The 26,410-nt window shown below is 42.2% G+C and overlaps 1 protein-coding gene across 1 annotated transcript in view; it reads left to right on the top strand.

Annotated features, from left to right (window-relative positions):
• Positions 1-26,410, top strand: part of LPIN1 (lipin 1) — a 176,344-nt gene that overhangs the window by 116,471 nt on the left and 33,463 nt on the right. The window contains exons 15-17 of the mRNA XM_030198855.1: positions 7,390-7,469; positions 21,429-21,573; positions 22,670-22,818. Of these exons, the coding sequence (XP_030054715.1) occupies positions 7,390-7,469; positions 21,429-21,573; positions 22,670-22,818 (374 nt within the window). The remainder of the gene's footprint in view (positions 1-7,389; positions 7,470-21,428; positions 21,574-22,669; positions 22,819-26,410) is intronic.

Below are 26,410 nucleotides of genomic sequence, written 5' to 3'. Positions count from 1 at the left end.
AGAATTTACACGCACCATATTACAGAATACTCTTAGCAAGTAGTGTGCGGAAATTCTAATTAATGCCAATTAGTGCTGATAATTGCTTGTGAACATCCAATTCTTAGCACTGCTTAGCTTGTTAACTAAATTAAGTTATGTGCATTATTATGGAATATGCTTCGATTTCCACATGGAAATTTCGGCGTGATATATAGAATCCCAGGGTAAATGCTTAAAATAATGTGTAATATGAGGAAGGCATGTACTTTTATGTGACCTACATGTAAGTGTGTTTATAGGTGGAATCTGGGCAATTTTTTTCATGCATGCATACATACATATTATGAATATTTGTGCTCAATCCTGAGCATTTATAAATGTCACCGTCTCTGGGAAAAGGTGACTAAGGGGCTCTTTTACCAAACTGAAGTAAAAAGTGGCCCTAGCTCATGCTTATGCGGGTCATTACTGCGTGCTAAGGACATTTTTATCCCATTAGCTCATGTCCATTCATGCGAGAGCCTCAAAGTGAAGGGTTCGCATATCTCCCCATTGCCTATGATTTGGTTAGAGGGGGCTACGTAGAGTGAACATACCCAATGGCTATATTGCCCACCCAGGCCCATCAGCAGCATAACTCTAAAAAGAAAACCCCATTCGACTTGATTGAATGCTTTTTCTGCATCAATGGTCACACACATAGCCTTGAGCTAAGCTCATTGAATCAGTGTTATTAAATTAATTGCCCTCCGGATGCTATCTCCCAATAATCAACCCTTCATGAAGCTGGTCTGGTCAGTTTACCAATTTTGGAAGTAAAACCTTCAAACGTGAGGCCAAAATTTTAGCAAATGTTTTCATATCTGTTTTTAAGAGTACTAATGGTTGGTAATTAGCACACAAAAAGGGGTCTTTACCTGGTTTAGGAAACACTACCACTTTGGCTTTATACATGCTACCTGGAAGAGAACTTTCCTCCCTAATAGAATTAAATAATTTAGCTAAGAAAGGGGCCATTGAGGAGGCCAGGGCCTTGTAATATTCTGTAGGAAAGCCATCCTCACCTGCATCTTTACCAGTATTCAGCCCTTTAATAGCCTCCTCCACCTCCCTACTTCGAATAGCCCTATTTAGCCAAAGCTGATCTTGATCAGATAACCTGGGGAGAGACAATTTATCAAGGTTTATATCTATATCCACTAGGGAGACCCTAGTCTCAGAAGTATACAAGCACGTATAAAATTTCCTAAACTCAGCCGCTATGGCCTGATTAGAAAGTATACTATCCCCTGCTGGACCCTTCAAAGAGCGCACTCACCTGGAGCCCCTCTGCTTTTTAAGCTGCCAGGCTGAAAGCTTGCCAGATTTATTACTGTGCTCAACAGAAATTCCATGTGTTGTGTCTCTAATAACTCCAATTGGTGCTTTTTCTGTTTGAGCAATCCAAGGACTGTTGAGTCCTCAGTTCTCATATGAGTGACTTGAAGGAATGAAATATCAGTAAGTAGTGCCTTCTTTTGTTGTTCCTTTTCCCTTTGTAGGCAAACCCCCTTTTGAAAGAAACAGATCTCTCAAATAAGCTTCACCCACTTCCCATACGGTATTGAGAGACCTCCTCAATATCATTGAGTGACACATAATTAGCCCATTCCCATTAGAGCCAGAATTTGGTCTCTAGTTGAGCCAATAGTTTTACATTAGCTCGCCAAGCACATTTGGGACCCTGTATATGTGCCCTTTGCCAGGACCCAACAACCAAGGCATGATCTAATCACCATCTCTGTCCAGTTCCCTAACTGGGATACTGTAAGCATTTAATCCAACTGAGAATATGAATTATGTAGAGCAGAATAAAAGTATACTCTTTGGAGGTCAAATTATGCTTCTGCCACAAGCCCACTAGATTCCATTTATTTATTTATTAGGATTTATTTACTGCCTTTTTGAAGGAATTCATTCAAGGTGGTGTACAATAAGAATAAATCAAACATAAGCAATAGACAATTACAGCAGTAAAAATATTTAAATAACAATACAAAGTATGACAATAGTATAGTACTTACAATGTCAACATATTTATGATGGAGAGATCGAAGGCACTTAATATCTCGAGACTTCTCTCTGGCACCCATGGCTGAGGAGTCTAGTGGTCCCAACGTACAATTGAAATCCTCTGCAATAAGCAAGATTACCAGTAGCAGGAGGCAGAATTTGCCCAAGAGTGTTAGGTTTTTTTTACTGTACTGGGCATACATATTCAGAATAGTAATGTGTAAGTCATTTATTTATTTATCTGTTGCATTTGTACCCCACATTTTCCCACCTATTTGCAGGCTCAGTGTGGCTTACATAGTACCGTAAAGGCGTTTGCCAATTACTACTACTACTACTTAAGATTTCTAAAGTGCTACTAGGGTTACGCAGCGCTGTACAATTTAACATAGAAGGACAGTCCCTGCTCAAAGAGCTTACAATCTAAAGGACACGTGAACAGTCAGTCTGATAGGGGCAGTCAAATTGGGGCAGTCTGGATTTCCTGAAAGGTAAGAGTTAGGTGCCGAACGCAGCATTGAAGAGGTGGGCTTTAATCAAAGACTTGAAGATGGGCAGGGAGGGGGCTTGGCGTAAGGGCTCGGGAAGGCTGTTCCAAGCATAGGGTGAGGCAAGGCAGAATGAGCGGAGCCTGGAGTTGGCGGTGGTGGAGAAGGGTAATGAGAGGAGGGATTTGTCCTGTGAACGGAGGTTTCGGGCGGGAACATAAGGGGAGATGAGGGTAGAGAGGTAGTGAGGGGCAGCAGACTGAGTGCATTTGTAGGTAAGAAGGAGAAGTATTCCGGTATAAACAGTTACACAGTGATGTTATGGTAGAATAAGGTTCATGTGGAACAAACATATGAGGGAATAGAATAGGGGAAGAGTTAAGTTATATCCATTACGTTCTTTGGTTTCGTAGTGTTGCAGGGTTCAGGTATTTAAGTAGGGTCGGTGGGGTTTGCCTTTTTGAACAAGTAGGTTTTTAATGATTTCCGGATGTTTAGGTGGTTATAGGTTGTTTTCACGGCTTTTGGTAGTGCGTTCCATAGTTGTGTGCTTAAGTAGGAAAAGCTGGATGCATAAGTTGATTTGTATTTGAGTCCTTTGCAGCTTGGGTAGTGGAGGTTTAGATATGTTCATGTTGATCCGGTTGTATTTCTGATTGGTAGGTCGATGAGGTCTGTCATGTATCCCGGGGCCTCGCCGTAGATAATCTTATGAACCGGGGTGCAGATTTTGAAAGCAGTACGTTCTTTGATTGGGAGCCAGTGCAATTTTTTACGGAGGGACTTGATGCTTTCGAATCGCGTTTTTCTAAATATAAGCCTGGCTGCCGTGTTTTGAGCGGTCTGAAGTTTCTTTATGAGTTGTTCTTTGCATCCCGCATAAATTCCATTGCAGTAATCTAGGTGGCTTGGTACCATTGATTGTATCAGGTTCCGAAATGTTTCCCTCAGGAAGAATGGTTTCACGCGTTTGAGTTTCCACATTGAGTGGAACATTTTCTTAATTGTGGATTTCACGTAGCTCTCTAGTGTTAGGTTGCGGTCGATTGTAACGCCGAGGAGTTTTAGGTTGTCTGAGATGGGGAGGGTGTAATCTGGGGTGTTTATATTTATGGGGTTATTCACATTGTATTGGGATGAGAGGATGAGGCAGTGTGTTTTATCTTTGAGTTTTACTTGAAATGCATTTGCCCATGAGTCCATGATGTTCAAGCCGAGCTTAATTTTGTTGGTGATTTCTGTCGGATCATGTTTATAAGGAATGTATGTTGTGACATCGTCCGCATAGATGAAAGGGTTAAGACCTTGGTCGGATAAGGACTTGGCTAATGGGGTCATCATTAGGTTGAAGAGGATCGGTGATAGTGGTGATCCTTGAGGTACTCCGCAGTCTACTTTCCACAGTGATATCTTTGAATTTGTTTTCACTTGATATGGTCTAGTGGTTAGGAAACTCTTGATCTAACTAAGTATTTTTCCTCCGATCCTGAAGTAGTCTAGGAGTCTTAGTAGTATACTAACCAGCTTATAATCGAAAGACAAAAACGCCTATATTGCGACCTAAATCGGGAGATAGGCGTTTATCTCCCAAAAACGAATAATGTGGTATAATCGAAAGCCGAACTTGGACGTTTTCAACTGCACTCCATCGCGGAAGCGTACAAAGTTGACGGGGGCGTGTCGAAGGCGTGGTGAAGGCGGAACTGGGGCGTGGTTATCGGCCGATCAGAGATGGGCGCCTTTCGCTGAAAATGGAAAAAAAATATACGTTTTTAGCGAGAATTTAGGGCACTTTTCCTGGACCCTGTTTTTCCACGAATAAGGCCCCAAAAAGTGCCCTAAATGACCAGATAACCACTGGAGGGAATCGAGGATGACCTCCCCTGACTCCCCCAGTGGTCACAAACCCCCTCCCACCACAAAATATGCCGTTTCACAACTGTTTATTTTCACCCTCAAATGTCATACCCACCTCCCTGGCAGCAGTATGCAGGTCACTGGAGCAGTTATTAGGGGGTGCAGTGGACTTCAGGCAGGTGGACCCAGGCCCATCCCTCCCCTACCTGTTACAATTGTGCTGCTTAATGCTTATTAGTCGTCCAACCCCCCAAACCCACTGTACCCACATGTAGGTGCCCCCCTTCACCCCTTAGGGCTATAGTAATGGTGTAGACTTGTGGGCAGTGGGTTTTGAGGGGGATTTGGGGGGCTCAACACACAAGGGAAGGGTGCTATGCACCTGGGAGCTCTTTTACCTTTTTTTTTTGTTTTTGTAAAAGTGCCCCCTAGGGTGCCCGGTTGATGTCCTGGCATGTGAGGGGGGACAGTGCACTACAAATCCTGGCCCCTCCCACGAACAAATGCCTTGGATTTATTCGTTTTTGAGCTGGGCGCTTTCATTTTCCATTATCGCTGAAAAACAAAAACGCCCAGCTCACAAATTGTCAAATAAAACATGGACGTCTATTTTTTTCAAAAATACGGTTCGGTCCGCCCCTTCACGGACCCGTTCTCGGAGATAAACGCCCATGGAGATAGACGTTTTCGTTCAATTATGCCCCTCCACGTCATCTACTCTAACCTTAATCCATATGGTATGGCCAGCTTCACCCGCTTTTGTATTAGACAAAACAAAGGGCAGAGTTTTCTTAATAAGAATAACTACCCCCCTCTTCTTAGATCCCCCTGATGAAAAATGAACCTCCCCCCCATCCCCTCTTTTCAATTTAAGTAATTCCTCTGGGGTAAACTTAGTCTCGTGTAACAAAGCAATATCCATCTGCTCCTTTTTCAAAACAGCAAGGATTTGTTTTCTTTTGATTGGACTATTCAACCCTCTAACATTCCAGGAGCCAAATTTAATGCAGCCCACCAGCATCTTAAAAGCCCACCATAACTGTGCTACCTACCCACATATGCAGTTCCTTAATTCCCCCACCCCTGCTGAACTGACCAACTCGCAGTTTCCCCTGTCCTCCTACCCTCCCAGTCCCATCCATGTAACAGAATCAACCCCCACCCCTACCCCAACTTCTCAATTCCTCCCATATACACCCCTCCCCCATACATTCAAGGTAATTTAGCAGGGTACCTAAAATAATCCATCAATCCCATCCCTTCCCCCCTCCAAAAAAACCCATACATCATTGGCACAACAAAAGATCTTGTAAGCCCAATACATAAGTAAGTTAACAACCTGCAGAGTCACCAAAGTCACTTTGTGCACAGCCCCTCTTCTTGCAGTAAACCTGGAAATCATGCAGCCAGCAAATTCACACTAATACAGCTGCCAGTATCCGATTGCAGAACTCACAGGTGTCTTTAGAAGGTAGTCGGTGCCCCAGGAGAATCTGTGGATGAGATCTCTGTTCCACCTTTGGGCTCTGCTCCTAAAACTAATCATCTTCTGCACTGGAGGAGCTCTCCCCCTCCGAGGAGACACTACCCCTTGATGAATCAGCTGAATAGGGAACTCACGATAGTGCCCCAAAAGTCTCTAGTTTTTCAAGGGGTTCCCACCAACAAGCCAAATCTATTCCGATGGCCCAGAGCAGTGCTCTGCTGAACCGCTTTGCACGAACTCTTAGTGGAACAAAGAGGTCCCCCATAAATATCCGTTTTTCAAGGACCTTGACATGCCATCTTGAGTCGGTACTTTCAAAAAGGACTTAACGTCTTTAGGGGATGACAGAAATCGACGCTTACCATTAACTAGCACCAACAACCAGGTACCACAATCCAACTTGGTATCCTTTATTTTGTAATTTTTTTATAACCCCACAACTCCTTGCGCTTGCATATGGTTTCAGGACTAAGATCTGCAAAGACTCTAACCTCCATATTATCATGTGGAGTCATCTTGCCTTGTCTAGCTTTGCGGAGAATGTGTTCAGCATCTGGATATCGAAGCAGTTTTACAGTCATGGCTCTCGGTGGCAAATTAGGATCTGGATATGGTCTTGGCTCCCTATGTTGCCCGCTCGATCTTGTATGGCGGAGATGCAGGGGGATTAGGGAAACAGGCAAGCAAAAGTTTATATACATATGCCACAGGTGTCATCCCTTCTTATCCTTCCTGCACCCCCATGATCCCGATGTTTGATTGCTGTGATTTTCCTGATCTTCCACCCAGTCGTGTAATTGTTCCAACTGCTGCAAAAGCCGAGAATGCTCACTTCAATCTCCCACTGCCTCTTCCTATTTAAGTTTTCTTCCTCGTGCTGTGCTGTTAAAAGCTGCATCCCTTCCCTTCCAGTTTCGGACGGAGTCTGACGTCGCAGCACGTTGTACATGCAGGACGTCAACGTGCTGCGACATCAGACTCCGTCCGAAACTGGAAGGAAAGGGATGCAGCTTTTAACAGCACAGCACGAGGAAGAAAACTTAAACAAGACCTCGGCTGGGCTGGCGGGGGTTGGGGTCCCCTGCCAGCTGAAGTAAAAGGCATCGGCAGGCAGGAGGAAGCGGATGACGGCGGGGGAGGGTTGACGGCGGTAGGGGGGTCCAGGGCGAAATCTGCGGGGGCCCAGGCCCCTGTGGCCCCACGCAGATACGCCCCTGCTTTCCATGAAGAAGTATTTCCTTGGGTTACTTATGAGTCTGTCCCCTTTCATCTTGCTGACATTCAGTATAGATTTTTTACAGTAGGGTCACCATGTGAAGGTACTTGGCAAGACCTGAAGAGAAGAATTTATTCTCCTGAGACAAAAACTCCTGCAATAGTCTGATCTGAAGATTTAAAATATAAGTAGCCAAATGACTAAAATCTTGTGAAATGTAATAATAGAACTTTTGAATTGTCTGCATCAGTTTTCTCGTTTTGTATTTTATCAATCTGTTCCTTTCTTTCTTCTCTTTTTTTTAATAGGAGCCAAAACCAGAGACAAACTTGACTGGGAAGGGACCCACTACAGGAGAACAGTCATCACAAATGGCTATAGGAAACAGGTAAGCAAAGAGATTTAATAGGGAAGTACCATTGTTTTTCCTGTTTGGGAAATTGTATACCTGAAGCATTTGGTATGAAATAATAATCTGACATTGGATGTATGAGGTACAACATCTGAGTGTCTCATAGCTTATCATGTTAAAGATGTAAGCAGACATTTCTTAGGGTGGTATAATAGCATTTCCTTTAAAAATAACTATACTTATATTTATTAGTTGCTTGATATACCACTTAGTGGGTGAACACACAAAGCGGTTTACAAACAAAATCAGAAAAAAAGGAACTCCGTTACCTAATAGGACAGCGAAAAAGAGAAAAGAAAGGAATGATACAAACTATTTTATTTTATTCAACTATTTATTTCCAGTTCTTGATATATCACAAAATGTCCATCCAAACAGAGGTGAAAAGGGGAAAAGTAGGAAAAACGGGAAGAAGGGACAGAGAAATTAGCAAGGGAAGGAGACTGAAGGCCTCACGGAAGAGGAAGGCTTTGAGGAGAGATTTAAATTACTCAAAGGAAGTTTCTTGGCAGAGGTAGGGAGGGAAGGAATTCCACAATTTGGGACCCAGGTAGGTGAAGGTGGTTTTTCGGGAGATTGTGAGGTGAAGAGCAGAAAATGAAGGAACTGCGTGGAGGTTGTCATTGGAAGAGCAGAGCATCCAAGTGGGGATATAAGGAAGTTCTGAATATAGGCAGAAGCAGATGGGAGACGACCCTTGAAAACTAGAACAAGGATTTTTAACCTGATACGAAAGGAAACAGGGAGAGTGTTCAGGTAGTAGAGGGGGGGGGGAGGGGTGCACCACATATACACAATATTCCTTTTGAAAAAGATATGTTTTCAGATTGAATCTAAATTTTAAGTGGGATAGTTCCAAACAAAGAGTTACAGTAAGGAACAACCTAAAAAAGCTGATTCGCTTGTGGTTTCCAAATCTATCCCATATACCAAGGGAATGGAAAGCCTGAATTTGGAAGTAAAACAAAGCACTCTTGTTGCAACATATAATGTGACAAGAGAGGCGAGATATGTAGGACTCCTGGTAGAAAGGACTTTGAGTAAAAGTCAAAATTTTAAATCTAGATTTAGTAACAGCAGAGACTTGGCATTCGAAACCTAATTGTGGCATCTTGCAAAAAGGAATTGTATTCTTACCAATTTGGAAATGGAAAGAGAGATGACTCATTTTATAACTGTCCTAAAAGTATACTTATACTTTTCACTCCATAGACTTCTCAAAGTAAAAGTATGTGTACACTTTCAATTTGAAAACTGTCCCAGGAGAAGTGCTTGTACACATTTGTCTCCTAATTTGTGGTGATGTATTTTTCAAAGTAAAGTATATGCAAGCTTTTAAAAATATATGACCATCTTTGAGAAAAGTAATGAATTCAAAATGTTGAGGATGGCCGTTTTTATTTTCTCCTAATGTTTGAACTTCTGTAACTTTTTAATATTTTTTCACAGTGAAAGGATTGGGTTTGGAATGTTGTACTATGCATTACTTTTACCCACATATAGGGCAGGCAGTTTTTTTAAACTCTTTTTGTGGATAAAACACTGTTTTATTTCTGGAAAAATGGTGCTGACAATTATCCTGTACATAACTAGTCTTTATATCTAATCATTAGAGAGTGTACCTAGGGACTCTGGTATCTTGGAATGCCAGTAAAAGTACTACAAAATTCAGCCTTTTTTGAATGAATCAGTCAGCACCATGTTTTTTTCACAAGAAAAGCTGGCTTTGGATCTAATTGGGGGAGGGGTGGATGAAAATTCAATCATTTAGCACAGGACTTTAAGGATGAGTCTGATTACAACATGGCTGAATCTACCAGAGAAGTCAGCCAGGCAGGCCAAAACAGAGTCACGGTTTTCTCTGAGGGCAAGCAGGTTGTGATATTCTGACTGATGGGTGACGTCACGGCACGGAGACTCTCCCCAACATTCTATTTTATAGAAGCCTTTAGAATCAACTACCGTAAATGTGTGTGTCTTCCCATATGCCATCGTCATATGGGATTATGTCAATGTTTTAGTTTTCTGTGGAGAAGTGAGGATGCTTCTCAGTGTTTCCCCTCAGCTTGTGTTTCAAGACTGTTAATTTGCCTTATACTTTTTTATTTTCTCCCCTACTTTGTAAGTGTTGCACGGGGCCAGTACCTTCTTTCCCCGTTTTGTTTCCTTAGCCAGGTTTTTCAGCAAGAAGTTTACAATAGTTTACAGGCAATCCCTTCACAATTTTGTTGCAGCTCACTAGCCCTCCTTAGGACCAGAGCTCCTTGATCAGAGTTTCTTCTATTTTTTTTATTCCCTTAATACTTCCATTGGCTTTAAAAAGTGTACCTAGTGCAGCAAGATCATATCCCTTATAGACACCCACAATTGGTGCCTGCAATCCCTGGGGCCTGACCCTAATCCCTCTCTGTGTAAATTCTTTTCACTGGTGTCAGAGAGGGATTAGAGGTTGAGAGAAACAGCACAAAGGATTCTTGTTGCAGAGCATCTGAAGCATAGGTTTCAATGGCTCTGGGAGGTGCATTGGCATCGAGACAGTAGTGTAATATAGTATAATATGATTCTTGTATCCCACTAACTTCCACAAACAGTGGTTCAAAGTGGGTAACAAAAAAGAAAGAAAAGAGAAGAATAAAAAACTACTCAATAAACAGACCAAAAATGTTTTATATAGGTTTTAAAATTTTTACCCCCCCCCAAAAAAAAAATAAGATGATGCTCGCAAATCTAAAGGTAGAGAGAGCCAGAAGTGCACAGCTTGATAACAGAAATAGTCCTCCAAGAATTTCATGTACCTAGTGCCCGTAAAAGAAGGAAAAACTAGACTACATGGGTTTCTGGATCTTGAAGTACTGCGGTTAGACAGGAAAGACAGAAATCCAAAACTGGTCTTCACCTGCCTCGGCATCAAGCATCGGGAGTGCCCATTGGGATTGGGCATCCAACGATCCCACCCCGAGGACAAGGAAGAATTTGTCATCTTCAATGCCGAAGTTCTCTGATACTGGATGTTGGGTGGAGGCCAAGAATCAGTGGCATTGGCCCCCCTCAAAGCACAGCGTTGAGAGCACCAAGGCATCAAAGTTGTTGATTCCCTCTTAGCGATCCTACATAAGGAGAGCTTATCCTGAGATCCAAAAGGAGTGTGACATAAGAGCATAAACATTGACGTACTGGGTCAGACCAAAGCTCTATCAAGTCCAGTATCCTGTTTCCAGTAGTGGCCAATCCAGGTCACAAGTACCTGGCAAGATCCCAAATAGAGTAAAAACAGATTTTGTGCTGCTTATCCCAGGAATAAGCAGTGGGTTTTCCAAAGTCCATCTTAATAATGACATGGCCTTTTCTTGTAGGAACTTTCCAAACCTTTTTTAAACTTTACTAACCTAAATGCTTTTTATCACATTCTGTGGCAGCGAATTCCAGAATTCAATTACACGCTGAATAAAGAAATATTTTCTGATTTGTTTTAAATTTACTGCTTAGTATCTTCATTGCATGCCCCCTAGTCCTTGTATTTTTTGGAAAGAGTAAATTAGTGATTCACATCTTCCCATTCCACTTCAGTCAGTATTTTATAAACCTCTATCATATCTCCCTTCAGCTCTCTCTTCTTCAAGTTGAAGAGCCCTAGCCTTTTGAGCTTTTCCTCATAAGGAAGTCATTCCATCCCCTTTATCATTTTCATCACCCTTTTCTGTACTTTTTCTAATTCCACTATATCTTTTTTGAGATGCAGTGACCAACGTTGCACACAGTTTTTGAGGAATATATTTGGTCTGGGCTTCTAGATGGTATTTTTGAATTACATTCACACCTGATATAAATGTCTTACCTTTGGATGGACCGTGCAGGTCTTTTTCTGCCGTCATCTACTATGTTACTATGTCTTACCTTTGCTGCTGCTGCTGCTCTAAAGTTTTTTTTTTCAATAATTTTCTAATTTTATCATAGTCTCCTTTTTGAAAGTTAAAATGTATTGGATTTTCTGTGTGTACTTAACCCAGTTATTAAATTGAATCTGATCATGTTATGATCACTGTCAAGTGACCACAGTACCATTACTTCTTGCAGCAGATCATATGGTCCACTAAGGATTAGATCTAGAATTGTTCGCCCTCTTGTTGGTTCTTTGACCATCTGCTCCATAAAGCACTCTGATTTAATATAGGAACTTCACCTCTTTGGAATGCTCTGAGGTTACATTTATCCAAAATTGAAAGCGCTCATTATGATTGTTTTACCCAGTTTGTTAGCGTCACTAATTTTTGCTATAATTTCTACATCTGTCTGTTGGCGGATGGAAGTATACTCCTATTACTATCCTTTTCCCTTTTACCCATGGAATTTCTATCCATGAGGATTTCAAGGTGTATTTTGTGTCGTGCAAAATTTTTAGTCTGATTCAAGGCCCTCTTTAACATATAACACTACCCCTCCACCCTATTATTACAATATAATTTGTACCCTGGTATGACAGTGTCCCATCAGTTATGTTCCTTCCACCAGGCCTCAGAGATGCCTATTACATCTATCGTTTCACTAAGGGCCCTGTTTACTAAGCCACATTATAGGTGCGTTAACATCTTTAACGCGTGTTAACCATGTACACTTGTTAACCATGTATGCGCCTACATTATCCCTATAGGCGCCTACACAGTTACCACACGTTCTAATTGTAGGCGCATTAAAAACTAACATGCCTTAGTAAGCAGGGCCCTTAGTGCTATATATTCTTCTCTCCCATCTTACTTTTTAGACTTCTAGCATTTATATACAGACACTTCAAACAATGTTTATTCCTATTAACAACTTTTCCAACAGTTGATCGTGATAACTTGTAATCAATTAAGTCTGTCTACTCTTTGTTTAAAGGCACCTGGTCTACTGTAGCCTTTATTGCAACCTCACTATCGAGATGCCCTACCTTCCCTGTTATAGTGATATCCTTGTTCATAACCATGGTCTTCTGCATGACTGTTGGCTTTTCCCCAGTTTCTAGTTTAAAAGCTGCTCTCTTTTTTTTTTTAAATTTATACCAGTAGCCTGTTTTTTCCCCAGTCATCGTGGAGCCTGTCCTTCCAGAATAGGCTTCCTCTTCCCCTTTCTCATAATGTTGCCCATTTCCTATCAAATCTAAAATCCTTCTCCCTGCACCATTGTTTAATCCATATTGAGACTCCAGAGCATTGTCTGTCTCTTGGGTCCTACACATGGAACGGGGAGCACTTCTGAAAGTGCTACTCTGGAGGTTCTGGATTATAGCTTCCTAAGAGCCTAAATTTGGCTTCCAGAACCTCCCTCCCTCCCACATTCTCCAATGCTGCTGGTACCCATATATACCAAGACAGATTGTTCCTCCTCAGCACTGTCTAAAATATTATCTAGGTGCTGTGTGAGGTCCGCCAACTTCGTACCAAGCAGGCAAGTGACCAAGAAATCATCATGTTCACCAGCCACTCATCTATCTACATACCTAATGATCGAATCTGTAACTAAAATGTCCATCCTAACCTTCCCTTCTGGGCAGAAGCCCCTGGAGACTCATCCTTGGTGCAAGAATGTATTGAATTCCCTGGAGGGCAAGTCCTGGCTGCAGAATCTGTTCCTGCCTGTCCAAGGCAATGTTCTCCCCTCAGATGACCTTTCTTTTTTATAGTAGCATAGAAGTTGACAGACTGAAGGTGTGACTTTATTATGTCCCTGTAGGCCTCTTCCAAAGACCTCTCTGTCTGCCTCAGCAACTCCAAGTCTGCTAATCTAGCTTCCTGGGATTGGATTTATTCCTTGAGTGCTAGGAGCTCTATGCACTGATTGCACTTCTATAACATCTAGGGTTACCATACATCCGGATTTACTCTTTTTGAGGACATGTCCGGGCGTCCGGACGGGTTCGGCCAGTCTACCCATTTGTCCGGATTTCTGGACAAATGGGCGGGCTGACGCTGACGTGCGGGTGGCAGGCTGACGCTGACGTGCGGCGGACCTCCCCTCCCCTTACTCACGATCTTCCCTGGTGGTCTAGTGACTGTGGGGCAGGAAAGAGCCCCCTCTTTCCTGCCCAGCGCGCTGCTCTACATCCTGTATGCTGCCTGTTACGGTCTCGGCAAGATTCAAAATGACCGCCGAGAATTGAAGTCTCGCGAGACCGCTTCAATTCTTGGCGGCCATTTTGAATCTTGCCGAGACTGTCACAGGCAGCATACAGGATGCAGAGCAGCACACAGGGCAGGAAAGAGGGGGCTCTTTCCTGCCCCGAAGTCCCTAGACCACCAGGGAAGATCATGAGTAAGGGGAGAGGTGGTGACGGGGCTGGGGGGAGGGGAGGTGAGGTGAGGGGGTGACCAGGGGGAGGGGGAAATGCGACAGGGGGGGGCGGGGTGAGGTGTGGAAAGGGGCGTGGTGAGGGCATGAAAGGGGCGGAGCGAGGGTGTGAAATGGGGCGGGGTATGGGCGGGGCAAGTGTCCTCTTTTTTTTTAAGAATAAAAAATGGTAACCCTAATAACATCTCACTAATTAGGAGATAATCAAACCTGTGACAGTGCAAAAGAATGGATAGCCCTTATCTCCCTGATGGACTGCTGCCTGCATCTTAGTAGTGGTGATTTGGTAATTAAGTTGCTAATGGAGTAGGAATATGTAAAGCGAAGTCCCTTAGATTGTTAGTTATATTCTAAACTGTACAATTTTTTTTGTAGGTTTGCCTCTATAGACCTAAATAGACTGTTTCTGTAAGAGTTAGGTACTGGCTGATAGAGATGCCCTAGCCTCCTAATTGGTTGAAAGGCCTATAAATTAAACAACAGGCCTGGGGTGGGTAGCAGGGAATTAAACACTAAACAGAGGTTTCCTTGTACTATTATCTGTGCTGTACACTGATGCTATGGTAAACTTTAAAATAGTACTTTTAAATGCTAGCCTGCGCAAGTGTAAGAGGGACTTTAAATTTTAAAATAGAACTATTCCCTAAACTGTCCTTGCTAAATAAGCAGAGTAACTTAAACTAAGGAATTTTGAGATGACCTGTTTAACTATGTGTGCTCTTTTCCATGTTTGAAAACAATTTCTCAATAGGCAAAATACTCACCAGTGGTGCTTTTTGGAAGTCCTCTCACAGCACTTCATGTGTCATTTCCATCAAGCCAAGACTAGGTCACCATTTCGGCCCTGATGCCTTCTTGGGACATGACCCAACTTGCTGGGCCCCAGCTTTTACCAATGGCAGCCTGCAAGGAGCGTCTGTGGGTCATGATGCAGGAGGAGATAAGATGCTTCCTTACCCAACACTGTTTTATGACTTTGAGGTCATCAGGGTTGGCTCTGTAAGAGCTCCAACCCAATTTATGCCCTGCTTGTCGGCCTTGAAGGATGTCAGGATTGACGCACACAGATATTGTCACTTTCCAGCCTATCGGAGAAGAAGCTCCCTCAGCTCCCCTATTGCCCAGGGCCTGATCAGGGTGTCAGTAGAGTGAGGCAGGCTGAAACTCACACTCACACCTCTCTGGGAGAGTATTATTATGAGTCTGACTCAGACTGCTCCTAGGTGTCTGAGGATGCTCCAGAAGACCTCTTGAAGGAGGGGTCGCTTGGTATCACCTCAAACTCCTCTCAACACAAAAGGAGAAAGTCTCTCCCCAGAATTATTATTCCGTGATTTTATCAGCAGATGGCGAAGGTTTGATTGAGATAGAGATTGAGGATGAGCCCAGGGCTGTGTTGTTGGGCATCCTTCAGTTTGATGCCTCACCAAAGGAAATTGTGACAATAACTCCTCACCAATGGTAGTTGTGACAATGACCATGCACAGAGTCCTAAAGAACATACAGAAGATGCAGTGGGAGATCCCCCCTCTCTGTACATAAGATCAATAAGAAGGTTGATTCTATGATTAGAGCTTCAGCTTCCACACCATTCCAAGGTAGTTGAATCTGCTGTCAAAAGCGCCAAGAGTCCAAGACTTGCTCCTCTGTGCCCCTGGGGAAGGAGGCTAGGACCTTGGAATCTTTAGGGAGGGAAAGTATTTCAGAAATCTATGCTCACCTCCAGCATAGCTCATTACTAGTGTAACTACCTTGGTAATGTGATCTAGTCATTGCCTAGATTATGCCCAGGATAGGTGGAAAACAGGAGTGCATATTATTATTTATTTGTTAGGACCAGGGGCAGGACTAGGATATACCTAGGTCAAAGATTTTCATCCTAGTCCTGTGGGCTCATCCTGCCAGTCAGGCTTTTCAGGCTATCTCCACTGGATGTGCCCCGAGAACTGGGTTGAAAATCCCTGACCTAGGAGGCCGAGCAACCTCTGCACCAGTCTTCACGCTTCACACAATGATGGAGACCACACTAAGTTTTGCTGAAATCAGAACTTTTACTGTTCTCCCAACATTTCAACACAGATGGCCAGCTGTTTACAATAGCTTTCTCCTCTACTCCAATCAAGCACATAAACTACAAACAGCTTCTCCTTATTATCCTTGTTACTCAAATTACTCACCGGTGTGTAAGGGCTTGGCTTGGCTTGCATAAGTCACTTGCTGGTACACTTAAGCAAATGTTAACTGTGATGATGTGGTGGCTAGGTGATAGACACTGTGGCTCTGCAGTGGTGCATTTATCAGATGTTATGTAGTTCTTTTCTCCTTCTCCTGCTATCGGTGAAATGGCAGGATGCCAAAGACCAGTACCCTGAATGAATCCTTTCTCCTTCTTCCCTGTACTACATACCTTTCCACTAAAACAAGCCAGCAACTGGATTTTCGGGTCTGTTACTTGGCCCTTTGTCCTTGAATCCTTGCTCCTTTTAGCAACTTGTGGAAGTATGGCAGGCTAAATTCTGCATTCAGGATTACTGCATCAGACTGGACAGGCGGAGATGAAACCCAAGACAAATTTGGCAGGCAAGAAGGAAACTTATAACACATAGGGGGGAAGTAACTGCTGCCACCAGACCCTTTCCCAAATTATCATGAACCCGCCTTCTTTCAGTTTCCAGAGGCTTCTATCCTCTGTGGAAACGTTTAGTGTGAGCATGTGATTTCATAATAGGTGCTGTAACAGGAAAAACAGCAGGTTCACAGAAAGGCCACAACAGAAATTGTGGCTGCAAGCTGTCTATCTAATCAGTCTAGAGATGAGAGCTGAAAAAATAATGCATGCTACTTCTTCCTATTGGCCTCCAGGGCTCCCATAGGCCAGCAATGGAAGTACTAACTTAATATACTGAATGAGCTGTGCACTGCATGGAGAATTTAACACAGCACAAACTGCTGTTAAGATTCTCATGATGTAACACCAGCTATTAATGAGCATGCACAGTGTGACAGAGTTTGCAGACATTTCCCCCTGGAGAAGGCTGAGGATCTCTGTCAGCTAGTAGCAAGAGAACAGGAGTGCAGGAAACACACAGTTTGGGCAACCTTTGATGTTTGAGATTGTGCCAAGGGCCTCTTTCATGGGTATTGGATGTGCAGACCCACCTGGCTGCAGGCCTCAGACTTAGAACCTGCAGTTCAGGAGAAACTGGCAGATATTCTGTGCTGGGGGAATGTTTTTAGTGAGAAGGTGGAAGAGGTAGTTGACCTCATCAAGTCACACTCCTGGCTTGCCTCCACACCTCAGAGGTATTCTGGCAGAGAGCAACAGAAGTTCTACTACTCTGAAAGGCTTAGGGTCCTTCCCCTGCCTCAATCTCCCTTCCCAGAGCAACCAGTGCTCTCACTCCCAGCAACAGCAGCAGAGGCCCCAAACAGCTCCCCAGTCAAAGCAAGAGATAAGCTTTTGACTGATTCTAGAGAGCACAGCCACAACAAAATGTCCCTGTTCCTGAAAACTTTCCAGTAGGAAGGAGGCTATTTTTTTTTCCAAGCAAGGTGGTTCCTTGTAACACTAGACCGGTGGGTTCTCAAAGTAGTCCTGACAGGTTACATGCTGCAATTGGATCATACCCCTCCAAATTGTCTTCCAAGAGCATTAAGGTTAAGTTCTCACACCAGGAATTGCCTACAAAAGAATTCTTTCCTTTTATAGGCCAAAACAGTCAAACCACTACCACCAGGGGAGAAAGGGAACAGATTTTATTCCAAGTACTTTCTGGCCGCAATAAAAGTGGGAAGGTTTTGTCCCGTCCTAGATCTAAGGGCCTTGAACAAATATCTGTCAAAGCAAATGTTCTGGAAGATTTCCCTGGGCACCCTGCTTCCTATGATTCAGGATCATTATTGATTATGTTCTGTCACACTGAGATGCCTCTCGAGTGTACTTAGTAACCTGCAAGTCCAGGTCCACAACTCCCATGTGGGTTTTCTGTATAACTTTGTTTTTTATTATTTGAAATCATAATAGTTAACAAACATAAAACTCTATTGTCTCGGGCTCCTTCTTCTCCTGGTTCACATCATATAACTGCTCAGTTCATATAGAGTGCCCGCTTAGGGCTTTTGCTTATAAGGGTGGCTGCCCTGCCAGCCACAGCAGAGTCCTTATAGCTCCAATCTCTCACAGAGTTCAATAATATCTCTTAAAGAAAATTCATTCACTTGAAAAAGTTCATATATCACAATTACTTCTAGCAAACTCAAGCCTTTTGTAACTTCTCCTCAGTTAATGCTCTGAGGCACAGGGGACCCCCTCCCTTAAACCTACCAGCAACTTAACATCTAGTATCCACCCACTTGGGTCTGGTTTGAATGCACTGTAGAGTTCCCAAAATACTTAAAAAGGAAACAGGCTTTAAAGGCTTGCAGTAACTCCAAAGGTAAGGTTCTAGCGCCCATACCTTAAAAGTTTTCATTCTTGGGATCCTTCCTCCACCTTTGGATGAAATTGGCAAGCAGGTTTGTTGTCAAGCTCCTAGGCTTCTCCCCCTTCCCCTCTGCCAAGGCAAAAATGTCCATGGGTTCTGGCTCAGGTGCGCTCCCCTCCTCCTGAACCACTGAAACCCCACTGAAACCTTTTCTATGGGTAACCAATCCATCGGTTCCTCCCCTCCTTTCCCCTCCTGCAGCTGATAATCCTTATGATTAACCTGCCTAAAAAGATCATGTGACCCTCCCTCAGGAACTTAGGAAGTGTAGTTGGGATTAACCTCTCTGGGAATGTCTTGTTCTCTGCTCCCGGGATTCTGGGAATTTTAATGAGGACTAACCTCCCTAAAGGGTTCATGTGACCTACCCCGGGGAAACTGGAAGTTGTACTCCCTCAGGGCCTCTGGGAGATATCTGGCTGTACCTCGGGGAGCCAGGGAGTTGTAGTCCCTCCATTCCTCTGAGAAATGTCTGGTTTTTGGATGTCTTTTCCCAAGGACCTCTCTCCCAGGTCTACTATGCTCACCATATACCCCCACCCTTAGGAGATAGCTATTCCCTTGCTCTTTTATATCCTCAGCAACGGGGTTAGCAATCCAAGGCAGCTCATCCATATTCCCCAGCAGGTTCCCTGGCCTGTATTCCACCTCATATTGAAATGATTGGAGCGCCAACTACTATCTCATTAGTCTAGAATTGTTATTCTTCATTTGATTTAACCATTTGAGGGAAGCATGGTCTGTCACTAACTTAAACCTTTGTCCCTCAAGATAGTACTGACATGCCCGTACAGCCCACCTTATAGCCAAGCATTCTTTCTGTATAGTTGCATAGTTATGCTCGTGGGGTAGGTGCTTGCGGCCTAAATAAAGAACAGGGTGCTCTTCCTTATCCTGAAACTGGAAGAGTACCACGCCTAACCCCACCCCTGAGGCATCGGTTTGTAAACTATATGGTTTCGTGAAATCTACTGCCCTAAGGACCGGTTCCTGACGTAAGGCTTGTAACTGTCCAAAAACATTTCTTTCCTCCTCCCTACCCCCAACACAACTGGTTAGGTCTATTATTTTTAAGCATATCTGACAGAGGTGCAGAGAGAGAAGCAAAATGGGGTATAAACCTTCTATAATACCTAATCAACCGCAGGAACCCTCTTAGCTGCTTCTTTACAATAGGCAACGGGAACTCTCGGATGCTCTTAACTTTACCTCCTCTTGCCCTACCTTACAGCCTAGGTATTTGACTTCCCTTTGGGCAAAATGGCATTTCTGCGGGTTCAAGGTTAATCCTGCCTTCCTGAAAGCATTCAGCACTGCTATCACTTGAGAAATATGTTTTTTAGTCAGATCTGTGTATTACGTCATGCATCTAAGCTGCAGCGTACTCTTGATGAGGTCTTAAAACCCGATCCAGAAGGTGCTGACAGCTAGCCGCCTCTGAGTTTAACCCAAAGGGCAGGCGTTTGAACTGGTACAACCCTATGGGGGTGCTAAATGTGGTCTTTGCCAGTAGCCCTTAGTTCTAAGTCGAGCGTTGTAAAATATTGTGCTGGCCCTAATCTATCTAACAACTCATCAATCCACGGCATAGGATAAGCATCCAAGGAAGAAATGGTGTTAACCTGCCTAAAATTAGTGCAGAACTGCCATGTGCCATCAGATTTCGGAACCAGGACTATGGTAGCCCACTTGAGATCAACCCCCATTGAGGAAATTTAATTTGTAGAGCTGCAATGTGTGCGTTAGTGCACACTTTTACATCTCGCTACTGCCTGAAGCAAAATTTATGATCCAATAGCCAGTTTGTTCAGACAATCCTTCAGAATATATTTGGTGTCTAGAATCCAACTCCTACCCCACCCTTAGCCTAGGCCCATTTCATTCAATTCCAGACTGTCCTAGATATAGATCTATATATCTAAATATATCCCTATATCTATCTATCTATCTATCTATCTATCTATCTATCTATCTATCTATCTATCTATCTATCTATCTATCTATCTATCTATCTATCTATCTATCTATCTATCTATCTATCTATCTATCTATAGAAAGAGTATTAGTTACAGCTCCTCATTTTTCAGGCCATTGCTTTCCTTTTTTTCAAAATGTTTTTTGACAGCATGGAAGCTAGTAACTTCCATCAGTCAGAATACCGCATCCTGCTTGTCCTCAGAGAAAACAAAGTTGCTCACCTGTAGCAGGTTTCTCCAAGGACAGCAGGATGCTTATTCTGACTGCTCTGTCCATCCCCTTTTGGAGTTGCATTCTATCAGCTACTATATTAGACTGACCTGGTCCCGTGCAACAATGGCAGGTGGGACAGTGCATACATGCACAGCATCTGCTTCTAGAAAATAGAACACTGGAGATCATCTCCTTGCTGAGGCTCCATTGCTAACGTCACCCATCAGTCAGGATAAGTATCCGGCTGTCCTCGGATAACACTTGCTACAGGTGAGTATCTTTGATTTCTTGGCTAACTGAGCAAGGTCTTCAGTAACAGGAAGTAGAAAGAGGAGCAAATGTATTAAAACTCAAAATAAGCTTGAGTGATTTTCAGAATTTGCAAGGACCCTTGAAATATAACATTTAACTATACAGAGTTCCTTCCTTTCTCTCGCCCCCCCCCCCCCCATGCAGTCCCCTCTAGCCTTATTCTCGCCCCCCAACCAGTCTCCAGCACTCTCACTCTATCTCCCTCCCTGCATTAGTATCTCTCCCTCTCCTCACTTGCTGATGATGCACTGCTGTTCCCAGGCCATGTAGACTGATGCAGGAGCCTGTGCTCTTGCTTCTAGCCTCCACTGTTGCCTCTAATCATTATCTGTATGTTATGTTAATTTAAGCTTGTGCAGTTTATTGAAATTATGACTGCTATGTAAACAAAATGAATCACTGAAAGAAACAAGTGCATAATGGATATGTGTATGAATGAAAATTCAGCAATGAAAATCATTGATAGGTTGGAATCAGCATAAGCATCTATGCCTTAAATGACTTCCCAAGAGAGGTTATTTGAAGTAGAGGATCAATTAACTTAGTGAGTCATTACTAATGTATTTTTAATGGATAGCCAAATGCTTTTACTGAGTGATCACATTATTCTTACATGATATTCCAGAATAAAAGATGACTCTTCATCAAGTGATGAAGATCCTAGGGCAACCAAACAGAACATAGGTTCACTGCAGACAAACCAAAGCCATCTTTCATCATCGTCTGGAATAACTTACAAAAAGACTCTGCGGCTCACCTCTGACCAACTTGTGAGTTTTTTTCCATTTTCATTCTGCTGAGTAAGTTCTTATCTATTGGATACAGTAATAACTTTCAATATACCAAAAGTTGATTCATCTCTTCTGGGAGTTTCAAAAAATTTCCAACAAACAATTATTCAGCATCTTAAGTGAATAAATGTAGTTGAATTTGGATTGTATATATTGCTTTTCTGAGGTACAACCAAAGTGGTTTTTCACTTGTTATATGCAGGTACTTTATCTATCCCTAGTGGGCTCATAATCTAAGTTTTTTTAATTTATACCTGGTACAATGGAGGTCTAAGCAATTTGCCCAAACACCATTAAAATCCTGAATAACCTTCCTTTTAATCTGGGTTTTAGACCAATCATTGTTGTCTGGTGTATTATACAGTATCCACTTCAGTATTGTTTCAAAGACACTTATGTTAGTAAAAACCTATTTATACAGATAGAAACCCAGTTTCAAAAATTGCCTCAAACTTTCCACCCCCACCAGTGGCCAGAACTATACTTAATGTCAAGTTTTCCACATGGAAAGCTTTTCTAAAATGACCTTTACAATTTATGGATATTATTTTCTGATTCCCCATCCTCCCCTTCCTAACCCATCAAAAACATATGATTGTTTTTGTTATTGCTTATACCCTGCCTAGAATATTTGAGATAGAGCGGGCTGTACATTTTTAAAATAAGCATGCCTGAAAGTATGAGCATTGTGAAAAGTGTACATAGCTTTAGCTGCTTATAAACTACCTGGATAAATGCCTTTGAAAAATATCCTCATAATCCTATACTTTTCTTTAAATAGCTGGCTTGCATGCCATTCTTAGCATATGTCTTTTCATTACTTATGTTTATAGAATTATTATGCATGGTTTTTATTTGCATTTTTGAGCTGAGAAACTGGGGAAAGTTTTTCAAGATGTTTGAGTTTATCCCACTAAAGAAACATTTTTGAGGTTTGTAGTAGGAGGTAAGGATGGTAAAGACTTTGTGAGCATATTTTGAGTGACTGGATCAACAATTTGTGGTGTTTATCTGCTGTTTCAAATAGGCAGTAATATACCTTATTAATTGTAACTTATGATGTATTGCTTTGTAGAGAAGTCTAAAGTTGAAGAATGGCCCTAATGATGTTGTCTTTAGTGTTACAACACAGTACCAAGGCACATGCCGGTGTGAAGGAACCATTTACCTGTGGAACTGGGATGACAAAATTATTATTTCTGATATTGATGGAACTATCACTCGGTATGTGCTCTTTAAATGAATGATTTCTTTGTAGATGCTTCTTTTTTTCTGCTTCAAGCATTATTAATCCAGTGGACAGTTTTATAGTACTATACACTCTGTTTAATGATGATACGCGGCTAAATAGTTAGAGTCCGGCAAAAAAGAAGGCTATACCATATCGTGGTAGATAGTTCTTTCTTAGCATTAAGAGGGTAGTTTCTTAAAGGGGGTGCCTAATTTTAGGCACCAAGAAGGCACATATTTGGATCCTATTCTATAAAGCAAAGTAGGCACCTCCTTTGGCATGTTACACTAGAATACTAGTGTAACATTACAAGTAAGCACTTAACACCAGGCATAGGGGTAAATGCTCACACTTAGAATGCTAAAAAGCATGCATAAATTATAATAATCTATAATTTAGAAGTGTAATTGGCATTACACCCATGTGTGTGCCCATAGCCAAAGTATGCACCATTACATTTAGGAATTGTGCTATAGAATAACATGTAGCTGAGATATTGTCATATACATATGTGCGTATATGCTAGTATTCTGGTCACTTACACATATTCTTGGCATTTAAATGTTGACGCTCTCCTTATAGAATAACCTTTCATGAGGGTAATTCTATAAACAGGCACCTGTTTGGAGCTTTGAATAACTTTGTGTTGTCTTTAAATTGAATTACCTCACTAGTTGCTCCCATCTCTAGATCATTTATAAATATGTTAAAAAGCAGGAGTCCCAGCATAGACCCCTGGGGAACCCCACTATCTACCTTTCTCCATTTAGAATACTGACCATTTAACCCTACTCTCTGTTTTCTTTCTTTTAAGCAGTTTTTAATCCACAATAGGACACTATCTCCTATCCCATGACTTTTCAATTTCCTCTGGAGTCTTTCATGAGATACTTTGTCAAACACCTTTTGAAAATCCAGGTACACAATATTGACCGGCTCACCGTAATCCACATGTTTGTTCACCCCCTTCAAAGAAATGTAATAGATTGTTGAGGCAAGATTTACCTTCACTAAATCCATGTTGTCTTTGTCTCATTAATCCACGCTTTTGAATATGCGCTGTAATTTTGTTCTTTATAATAGTCTCTACCATTTTGCCCGGTACTGACATTAGGCTCACCAGTTGATAATTTGCTGGGTCATCTCTGGAACCTTTTTTAAAAATTGGCGTTACATTGGCCACCCTCCAATCTTCTAGTACCATGGTTGATTTTAAAGATAAATTACATATTACTAACAATAGTTCCACAAGTTCATTTTTCAATTCTATTAGTACTCGGGATGAATACCATCCGGTTCAGGAGATTTGCTACTCTTTAATTTGTCAAATTGCGCCATTACATCCTCCAGGTTTATAGAGATTTCATTCAGTTTCTCTGACTCTTCAGCTTTGAATACCATTTCTGGCACTGGTATCTCTCTTAAATCTTCCTTAGTCAAGACCGAAGCAGAGAATTCATTTAAGCTCTCCTCTAAGGCTTTGTCTTTCCTGATTGCCCCTTTTACCCCTCGGTCATCTAGCGGTCCAACTAATTCTTTTGCTGGCTTCTTGCTTTTAATATACCTAAAACAGTTTTTACTATGTGTTTTTGCCTCCAACACAAACTTTTTTTCAAAGTCTGTCTTTGCCTTCCTAATTAGCACTTTGCATTTGACTTGCCATTCCTTATGCTGTTTGTTATTATTTTCAGTCGGTTCCTTCTTCCATTTTCTGAAAGATTTTCTTTAACTCTAATAGCTTCCTTCACCTCACTTTTTAACCATGCCGGCTGTCGTATATATTTTACAGTGGGTACTTCCAACAGAAGCTTGTTATCGGAACAGAGTGACATTTTTGGACTGTATATCCGTAATTGTGTAGCTAAGCTTATTGGAGCGTCATTCAAGCTCCAAATAAATACCAAAATCTTAAATTGAGAGAACCATTTAATAGGAAGCCAGTGAAGACTCCTGAGAACCGGAGTAATGTGGTCCCATCTTGCTGTTCTGGTCACTATACTGGCCAAAGCATCTTGTGCTAACTGGAGAGAATGTAACGTGGCGCCTGAAGCTCCCATAAATAAATCATTATAATAGTCAAACAGAGGAGCGATATGAGCAAAGATAACTGACCTAAAATTTAGTGCTTGGGGCAAAGACCATAACATCTGAGTATGCAATCCATGCTGATGTGTCATCAACAACGATTTCGACCCTAAAGGAAAGACTTCAAGTCCTACTCTTTTCTAGAAGCAAATCCAGCATAAAGCACCCTCAAAGTCCAGTCACAGGCTTGGAGAGCCAACCACTGTCACTGGTAGACAAACTTGCCAAAGAGATTGTGAAGATCTTGGAGTCTTGCTCCTAAGATAGGTGCCAAGATCAGTCTCCATGTTTTTACTGGAGACATCACAAGGACTTGCATTATGACTATCGAACCTGGGAAAGAGACCTGATCATGATGGTGCACCTGTTCAGTGCACTACTCTGGTCTTGAACATCATGGAAGTTTCTTACATTATAAAGTAGCCACATCCATTGGTGGTTATCTTTATTTGATATACCACCTTTCTTGTAATCAAAACAAAGAGGTTCAGAAAAAATAGACAAATGTAGAAAGGAGCACCATTAACTGAGAAAGAAAAGTGGAGGAACGAGAGAGATGGGAAAAAGAGGGTGAGGGAACAGGTGTGAGGTGGAAGTGCAGATAGCTCCTGTATGTGCTCCCCCCCCTACAACCATGATTTGTTTCCTGTGTACTTTCTGTTACAAAGCCAAGCCAGCCCATCTAGGCTTTGAGACTCATCTCTGCATAACTAATGAGGACATCTATTCTTCTACAAGGTGTGATGTCACTACCACTGTGCAGGATGTAGATAAATGCGATGGCCTGAGGCTTTTTCATCAGATATCATACATCAGAGACTTTTATGCCAATGGGTATATTGACTGATCTTCATATTCATAAATTAATCAAGGCCAACTCCTCCAGGTTGTTCATAAAACTGGAGTTATATCCTTTAGAGTTAAGTTGCACAGTAGTGAACTTACCTGATTTGGGAAGCTTTGTGATGAAATCTGGGACTATAGGATCTGCAGCTTCCCCATCGGCTGCACTGGCCTTAATGGCCTTTGTTGACATTGGCAAGCCAGTTGAGTATCTGATGTTTAATTTGGTCAGTCATTCCTCCAGACTTTCTATGCGAGTAAAGCCCAGTTCTAATTCTCCTAGGATCTATTTTTATTATTTTGACTTGTTCCTGAAAAAAAAAAATTCTAACATGCCCAACATCATTCCCTCTGTTGCTGGCAATTGTTTTTAACCTATTTTTCTTTTAAGACAACCTTTACCTAGACCTGTATATATGTAAACCGCTTTGAATGTAGTTGCAAAATACCACAGAAAGGCAGTATATCAAGTCCCATTTCCCTTTCCCTTATTTTAAGTGGAAGAGGTTTTCCATCTGGTGTGACAGAAAGATCCTGTGTCTCTTCCTGTCCAGACAACTGCTTGAGTACCATCTGTTCCCACATCTTCCCATAGTTAGGTTTGGAAACCAGCTCCATTAAGGTCCACCTTAGTGTAATTGGGGCATAGTACTATAT

The sequence above is a fragment of the Microcaecilia unicolor genome, chromosome 3 (assembly GCF_901765095.1).
Source record: "Microcaecilia unicolor chromosome 3, aMicUni1.1, whole genome shotgun sequence".
Classification (NCBI taxonomy): domain Eukaryota; kingdom Metazoa; phylum Chordata; class Amphibia; order Gymnophiona; family Siphonopidae; genus Microcaecilia; species Microcaecilia unicolor.
Note: the sequence above shows the minus strand (reverse complement) of the source record. Positions and strands in the feature narration are given on the sequence as shown.